The following is an 8,935-nucleotide window of genomic DNA, read 5'->3' on the forward strand; positions in this document are numbered from 1 at the left end:
ATATTCTAGATATATAATACGGAATTATAGAATGATATTGTTTTCATTCATTCATTCATTCATTCATTCATTAACTCTTTAGTAAGTACTTACCATATGCCAGGCATAGTTCCTGGTTCTGGGAATGGTGCAATAAAGCAAAACAGCAACTTCATTCCCATGGAGCTTACATTGTATTTATTTATTTATTTATAAATATTTTATTTATTTATTTGACAGAGAGAGCACAAGCGGGGGAGCAGCAGGCAGAGGCTCCCCACTGAACAAGGAGCCCGACACCCCTGGAATATGACCTGCTGAAGGCAGACACTTTACCAACTAAGCCACACAGGCATCCTGGAGCTTACATTTTAATCATGGGAGCCAGATAATGTATAAACAAATATAATTAAAACAAGTATCATACAATATATGTTACAACAATAAGTAATATGGGGAAATGTAAAGTAAGACACAGGGCATCAAGGGAGAGCTGGGGTGGGTGGTGGCTGAAGTTTCTTATTTATTGATTATGATCTGGGAATGCCACACTTCTAGGTGACATTTGTGTAGATACCTGAAGGAAGTGAGAACTAAACCTTCTAGATACCTGTTCCAAGCAAAAGAAACAAAAATTGCAAAAACCCTGAGGTTGGAGCATGCTTGTCATAGAGGAACAAGGATTCCTTGTTGCAAGGAGGCCAGTGTCGCTGGGATGAAAGACACATGAGGGAGAATGAGAGAGATACAAGTAATAGCAGAAGACCAGATCATGTTGGGGCTTGTTGGTTCCTTTCTGAGAGAGAAGAGCAGCGGTAGAAAGTCTGGAGACAAATGACATGATCTGTCTTAAGTTTCGAATCATTGCTGTATCTTCTAAGTGGAAAATAGATGATTTGAGAACAAGAATGGAAGCCAGGCAAGCATTTAAGAAGCCATCCCACAATCCAGCATGGTGGCTTGGACTAGCGTGGAAGCAGCGGAGGTGCTAAAAAGTGTTCAGTTCCGGACATGACTGAAGGTAAAGTTGACGGGACCTGCTATTCGATTGCTTACCGAAGGAGGAGAGCAGGATTAGTTGAAGAGGACTCTAAGGTTTTGGCCTGATCCACTGAAAGAATGGAGCTGCCATTTTCTCTGATGAGGAAGGCTATCAGAGGATCACATTTGGCAGAAGGGAGGGGAAATTGGGAACTTAGTTTGGGACATGTTCATTTCTGGTGGAGGTATCTGTAAGTAGGCCGTTGAATACATGAGTTTGGACCATAAGGGAGAGGCCCAGGTATAAGTGTATGCTTTTAAATAGTCCTAATATAGTTGCCTTCTAAATCAATGAAGCTAAATAAAACCATTTGGAAAGTGAAAGTAGCAGGAAGCCCAAGGACTGAGCCCTGAGAAAGTCCAACATTCAGAAGTGGTCATGATGAGGAGGGACTGTTGAAAGAGACCAAAGTGACCATCTGAGATCATCCACAGGATGGCAAAAACAACTCTGAACCAGTGTGGCCGCTCTCTTTGTTCCACTTACATTTTCAATACTCCTTCCCCATAAAATGTTGTTTAGAAATTTTATTGAAGCAGTGTCCTGAACTCTGATAAGCCATAAAACTTCTCTGGAACCCATTTAATTATGCAGCAGCTTTAGGAAGTAGGTGCAAATTGGGACCAAGACTCACGAAGGTGCATGCAAAGTTACAACATAATGAATGGAGGGAGCCGGGATTCCAACTCACTCTGAACAATATAAAATGGCTATTTAGCAAATGCTTAATATGTTCCAGGCCCTGAGCAGGTATTATTTTAATTAGTTCCCATAACAACCCAATAAGGTAGATCCTAATATCACTTGGATAAGGAACCTGAGGCTCAGAGAGATTAATTACCTAAGCCAAGGCTCACAGTTAATAAATACCAAAGCTGAGATTAAATTCTCTATCTGCCTGAAAAAGAGCCCTCTCCCCCAACAGCTACAGCATGTTCTAATCTTATGATCAGAATCCTTCCTTCGCTCTCCCCTGGCTCTGCTTTCTGTGCCTCATGTTTCCAGAGTGATGTCACCCCCACTGCAAAGGCCACTCTGACATTCATGCAGTGGAAACCATACAAGTGCTGAACAAACCAACCTGCAAAGAAAACAACCCAGCTCCTTATAGCCTTTCTTACCTCAAGGAAGTATTGGGAAAAGGGCATGAACAGCAAGCTGAGCAGTCTGGCTACAGCTTTTGTATGTGTGTGATATTTCCCTTCTCTTGAGCAAAATGACTTTTAGAATTATAGGAAGAAGGCAAGACATCAACGTAAGCCTGTTATTTAAACTGTTCACAACAGGGACTGTGGCTCGTTCCTGGAAATAAGAGGAAAAAAGACTCTATTCCTTAGTAAAAGTGCAAATCCACATGCGGGGGTCTCGGGAAAATGAAAATAGAAAACTACAAGTTTGGGGCGCCTGGGGGGCTCAGTCGGTTAAGCGTCTGCCTTCGGCTCAGGTCATGATCCCGGAGTCCTGGGATTGAGCTCCCTGCTCAGCCGGAGTCTGCTTCTCCCTCTCCCGCTGTACCTCCCCCCGCTTGTGCGCACGCGTGCGCTCTCTCTCTCTGTCAAAGAAATACAATCTTAAAAAAAACATATTACAAGTTTGGGATTTACGTTCTGGTTTCCCCATTTTCTAACAATGTGGTCCTGGAACCTTAACAGCTTTGAGTCTTTGTTTATCTGTAAAAGGGGTTTTAAAAACCTGCCTTCATCTACTCAAAAGAGGTCAAATAAGAACATGAATGTGCAGGGGTTTTATAGACTAATGCCTTGGAAGTACAACTAGAATGTGTTCTTGGTGCTATTGTTTTTGTCTTATTATGGAGTCACCCACATAGTCTCTGGAATTGTACAAGACTCTATAACAAATGTGACAGGGAAATGAGTAAAATAGTTGGAGGAAGAGGTGGGGGACTCAGACACAAAAAGACAAAGAAATGGAATCAGGGAGACAGAAGAAGAGAAGAAGGGAGGAAAACCCACTTCATCTGAGCAAGACTCAGAGCCTCAATTCAGTCCATCTCCACGTCCCTCTGGTAACCTGTAGGGTTGTACTATGTTCTCTTTATTGCTGCCCTCGTTATCAATACCTGCCATCAAGAACATATTTGACAAAGGTGTTCCCACAAAGTCAGGTAGTGTTTAAAACTGATAGTTGAGCATGACAACTGTTAAAGCTATTTCAAGGAAGGGCAAAGGGGTGTGTGTGTGTGTGTGTGTGTGTGTGTGTGTGTTTACTTTCAAAGCTCTGTTTGCAGAGTTAAAGGTATCAGGTTATCAGGGTTGAGATTAGGTGAAGATTATAACAGAGCCCCTAAATTGCTCCTATTGATCAGCACTGATATCATCTTTATAAGTGATTTTTTTTTCTAATAAATATGTCATAGGACCAGTGCTAAGGATTCCTCTCTAAATATCCTTTACTTCTCTGGAATAATCCTTCAACTGAGGAAAGGAACAGCTGTATTCTGTGGCCTGTTACAAAATTGAAGTATGCCTAAATACATATCCTACAAAAATATCCAAAGTCTTTTGCTCTAAAATTACCATTGAAGCTGTGTTTGCTCTCTTACTCACTGTTTCCGTATCAGAAAATATGCTCTTAACTCCTAGCACCCACGCCTTCTCTTTGACTTTTCCTCTGGCTTAGATGGAAGGATAACCCAGCAATGCCTGTGGGGTTGATCTATGAAGGAGTCTCCACAGAGCCCCTGGAGTACTCTGGAGGGAGTGCAGCTCAGAGCACAGTGCTTCATGCCTTTGATGAGTTCTTAGGCATTTGCCATAGCAAGGAAAGTGGTAAGTCGGACACTTTCTTTTTCTTTTTGTTCCTTAACAGAGAGGAAGAACAGAGATGTTTTTACCAATTGATAAGACCAAGTGTAAATTAAAATGTCATGAAGTCTATACTTCTCTAAGTCAACTAGGAGGCTGTGTGCCTGCCAGAAGTTATTGTGTCAAGTCATTTAATATTCTATCTCAGCAGGATATTGGGTTTCATTTCCAAATCTTAAAACATTGCTACATATCCAGCTGTTCCCTGTAATTTTGTTTGGATCCTTAGCCAGTGGCCTCCTTTCTCTAAAATGGGGGAGAGAGCTGGAGTTTGAAGGCTGTGGCATTAAGTTACTAAGTCTGGATATAGCTGGTGATGGGTCTGAGCTCCTCCAATAAAGCCTTTCCCTGTAAAAATGCTGCAACCTCGGGCCACGCCTATTTAGACTAGAAGAAGGGTCTACCAGTTTAGAAGCTTGAAATTGTTCAGTTCCTTGCCTGCTAGCAGCAAGGCAATGTTTAATAGTTGCAAAAGGGCACTTTAGACTACAGAATTTTCAAGATGGGTAAGGAAAAGAAATGACTAGAACTTTGTGTCATAGGGTCCAGTCTCGTCCACAAAAGTCAGTTGTCAAGAACTATGATAGTATTTTTTTTTAAAGATTTTATTTATTTATTCATGAGAGACAGAGAGAGAGAGAGAGAGAAGCAGAGGGAGAAGCAGTCTCCCAAGGAGCAGGGAGCCCGATGCGGGACTCCATCCCAGGACCCTGGGATCATGACCTGAGCCGAAGGCAGACGCTTAACCGTCTGAGCCACCCAAGCGCCCAAGAACTATGATAGTATTAAATACCTAATGGATATCCTATAAATGATCGATCTATCCACATTTTCTATAAATATCTATTGATTTGATTTTTAAACAACTTGACTTCAAGAGCCTATTATGAAAAAGAGTTTGTCATTCTTTATTTTCTTGCCCTTATAACTCTATTACTTTCCTCCTCCTTAGAACTCCCTCCAAACAAAGCACTTAGGAAGCAAAATTTAGCAGAGTATTTAGCAAATCAGTTTAAGGGTTTATGCCTTACGTTTGTAGATACCTCTCATGATGATTAGCAAGATACTTTGCCCCGCCTTGGGTATGAGACAAATATTTATACATGGGCTGATAGATCTAGTTCCAACTCAATTATCCGAGATGTATTTGCTTCATTTTTCCTTCCCCAGCTCCTATTGGTAGTCAAGAAAATAGTACTTGATATCTGTGAGCAAAAGAGCAAGCAATGTAGAAAATGGACAGTTAGGATGAAAGCAAGTTTTTGCTGCACTGATGTCCAGAAAAGCAGATAGGCTGTCTTATCTTTCCATGTGGAGCTATGACACTGTTCTGGTTTGTTTCTTTCAGCTGACTTTCTGCATAGGATGAGGGAGTACATGCCTCCTTCCCATAAGGACTTTATAGAAGAAATCCAGTCAAGTCCCTCACTGAGAGACCACATCTTGTCCTCTGGAAACAGCCAACTTCTGACAGCCTATAATCAGTGTGTGGAGGCCCTGGCGGACCTGCGCAGCTATCACATCGCTGTGGTGACCAAATACCTCATCACAGCGGCTACCAAAGCAAAGGGCAGGAGGCCAAACCCTCTCCCTGGGCCATCTCAAGCCTTAGAAGAGAGGGGCACAGGCGGGACTGTAGTTCTGAGGTTCCTGAAGACCGTCAGGGATAAGACCTTAGAGGCAATTCTCCACCAACGTGATTAAGAGACTGCCTTCTGCCCAACAATGCAAAACCAGCAAACACGGGTTTTCCCTTACCTTCTCCCCCACTGGAGGGCCTGTGGACCCAGCGAATAAGAATGTCTGGAATAATCTGAAGGGGACCTCAGCCTTAGTTATGTTCCTGCTCCACCTTTGTTGAGAGCTGTTAGTCTTCACAGAGAGGAATTTTCATGGCCAGAGACTTTCCTTTCCCTACCTGATTACTGGTTAATAGCGAACAGGTATGGACACTTCCTCATTTAGAACCCCACAGAGGAGCGAGTTACTCCTATTCTATTTGCAAAGTGATAGAAAATCAATCTAAATTTCCAAAACCAAATAAAATTGCCTGTAGACAGATCCCTTTGTTGATTTCTTTAAAAAGCAAGTTAAATATTCATGCATTCGTTCATTCAGTTAAAAACTTACTATGTTCCTACTGAACACTGGTTTAGGGATTAGAGCAGAGATTTTTTGTGGCCCCAGTCCAGCCTTCTTCTTCTCCCTGAGTGTGCTGAGTTTGTGACAGGAGGTTGGAAATGCTCCAGTGGTGAAGCGGAGGAAAGAGGAGGCTCGCGTAAGTCTTAGAAGTCACCAGTATAGCAATGAATAGTTAATGATGTGGGAACGGAGGAGGCTCTTCCACATGGTTCATCAATTTGCAAATTCTATTTTAGTTTCCTTCTTTATTTTTAGAAGAATGATTCTTTCTCCTTACACTGAAAGTTTGTATTTGTAAAATGAATTAATTGACCCATTAGAAGTAAATGATCAAAATGGGAATAAATAGTAAATCCACGTGATTTGTTCACAAATATATGTAACTTTTTATTGATTTATTTTCTATCTTAAGATCTCATTTCATCTGACGGTAGAAAGCTAGAAAACTTTAATCTTGCCAATTTAGAGTAAACTCCATTAATTTAGGCTTGCCTCCCACTATGCACACACACATATATCTGGGATAGTATTTACATTCCTGAGGCCCAATCTAGTATCATGGCCTCAAGAGGAGGTACCTGATCATTGGAGGCAGCCTCTGTCCAAGTTAGCATCTGCTGAGCAATCCCCCTCCCCATATGGGTACTGGTCAAATGGAGCTTGGCAGCTTGTCTCATCCTGTCCAAGAGGCCTTTCAGATTCCTCAGCCCTCAATGTCCTATTATGCCACTTGGAAAACATTTGACTACTTTCCAGGTCCCTCCGGTCCTTAAACCCCACTCTGACTATGTATATAGATAGATAGATAGATAGATAGATAGATAGATAGATAGATAGATAGATAGATAGATGATAGATAGATAGATAGATAGATAGATAGATAGATAGATAGAGAGATAAAGATTTTAAGAAATTGGCTTATGTCATTATGGAGGCTGGAAATTCCAAAATCTGCAAGGTAGACCAGCAGGCTGGAGACCCGGGAAGCACCAAGTTGAAAGGCTGACTGCCTTTTGATTTACATGTTCATCTCATCCAAGCAAAACACCCTCACAAAAACATCCAGAATCATGTTTGACCAAATATCTGGGCATCATGGCCCAAGGTGACAGAAAATTAGCCATCACAAGCACCCTTGAGAAGAACCTGAATTAGGATACAGTTATGGTATCTGACACACACTCTCCCCACATCTCTATTAGAAAAGAAGAATCATCCTTTGTAATGATGGAGAGGAGGAACGAAAATGGTGTAGAGTATAGCTACTCCCTAAGAGATGCTACGAAGGGATGCAGCAGTGCATTGGAGGGAAAGCCCCGAATACTGCCCAGAAAAATCTGACTATGTTGATGACTAAAAGCTCTCCGTGCTGGGTGATCCATGTAGAATGAAACCACTGTTTCTGTTAATAAAAATAACAACACACTGTTTTGAGGTTGGTATTATAGGGCTAATCTTCACCTGGGAAAGGGGACAAGGCCTTAAAGTCCTAAACCTTGTACATGAGGGTCACCTTCACCTATGTTGCCCCCACCTAGTCCTGCTGGGGACAAGGGGACACTGAATCCTTTTCATCCTGTGCCCATGTACAGCTAGGATTTGATTAGTAATTTTTAGAAGACTTTAGTAAAGACTCAGGGACGATTTCAAAAGAAAGCAAACAAAAACCATAAAGGAATACCAGTTAGATGGCGTGGGTAATATTCAGTGTTTGTTCTGTGGGGCACACAGGCCCTACACTTTCCTCATTCCTAGGCTGCATGCAGGTGAGCAGGATCCCCCAAATTCTCAGCTTACAGAGTGTCAAGCCAAGACAGTGAGGCTCAGAGGCTGAGTTTCTCCTCCCCCGTTGTTAGTCTGAAATTTGTTTTTTGTTGTCTCAATACAATCTATATAGGATTAAAATCAAATAAAACTAAACACCAACGATAAGAAATGCTTGAAACCTGTGAGATCCTATCCGATTTAAGATCTGGGTTATAAAACTTGCGGGACCTACAAGCCAATTATTCCTTTCACAACAATGAATTTCACCCACCAAATTCTGACTTGCATTTTCTTACACACAGATGTCCTATTTGCTTTGCTAATGGAAGAAATGCTCTCCTCTTTCTTTGTTCACATAACAGTAAACTTAATAAAGAAGTCGGATATTATTGCTCTCTGGAATGCAATCGCTAGTTAATTTTTGCAGTTTAGCATCTGCTTCCCAGTAACATTAAAAAACTGAGTTCTTGAATGTTAAGCATCATCAAAAATAAATGATTTTTTTTTTTTTTGCAAAGTAATGTCCTTTGTAAACTCACAAATCTATTGGCCCACATGGTTTTTGGCAGCTGTAGATTTCAAACCAAACTCGATTATGGTATTTGTTTTTAATTATCCACAAATAGTTTTTTTTTTTTAAGATATCCATCAGAATTTGGCCTCATGGTACATTGGGAGCCATTTGCAGTGATGTCTTAGACCCCACTCTGACCCCTCACAGGTCACATCCTTCTTCAAAAGGCAAGGGGTCCTGGGGCCAGTACAACTCGCTTTTAGGATGATCAGCTTTTTAAAGAACCAGTCAGGGGCACAGCCATAGTAGACAAAATAACAATAATGATAATAATTAATAGTAATAAAAAGTAATTATGTACATAAGTGTTAATAATTTGTCACTAAAATATGAGAAATAAGCATCCATTTGAAATTATATTACCATATTTGGCATTATTTATTTCTCTCTCACATAAATGTTATTATTTAAACAAAACAATTGGCTAATTAACAGTGGCAGTAAATAGTAATTAATAAGACTAAACAAATACTATGTAATTACTTTCATTTTAATTATCTAAACTTTTCAAAAGAGTTCTGGAAACGTGATGACAATACTCACAATGTGAAAAATCATACTCAACTATCTCAATACAAAACACAACAGTTAATCCACAGGCAGAGC

The 8,935-nt window shown here is 40.8% G+C and overlaps 1 protein-coding gene across 1 annotated transcript in view; it reads left to right on the plus strand.

Annotated features, from left to right (window-relative positions):
* The window catches only part of IDO2 (indoleamine 2,3-dioxygenase 2), a 58,979-nt gene extending 52,639 nt beyond the window's left edge, over nt 1–6,340 (plus strand). The window contains exons 9-10 of the mRNA XM_021681528.1: nt 3,662–3,810; nt 5,195–6,340. Coding sequence (XP_021537203.1) covers nt 3,662–3,810; nt 5,195–5,550 — 505 coding nt within the window. The 3' untranslated portion in view covers nt 5,551–6,340. The remainder of the gene's footprint in view (nt 1–3,661; nt 3,811–5,194) is intronic.
* Nucleotides 6,341–8,935: the final 2,595 nt, after the last annotated feature.

Source organism: Neomonachus schauinslandi, chromosome 2 (assembly GCF_002201575.2).
Source record: "Neomonachus schauinslandi chromosome 2, ASM220157v2, whole genome shotgun sequence".
Classification (NCBI taxonomy): domain Eukaryota; kingdom Metazoa; phylum Chordata; class Mammalia; order Carnivora; family Phocidae; genus Neomonachus; species Neomonachus schauinslandi.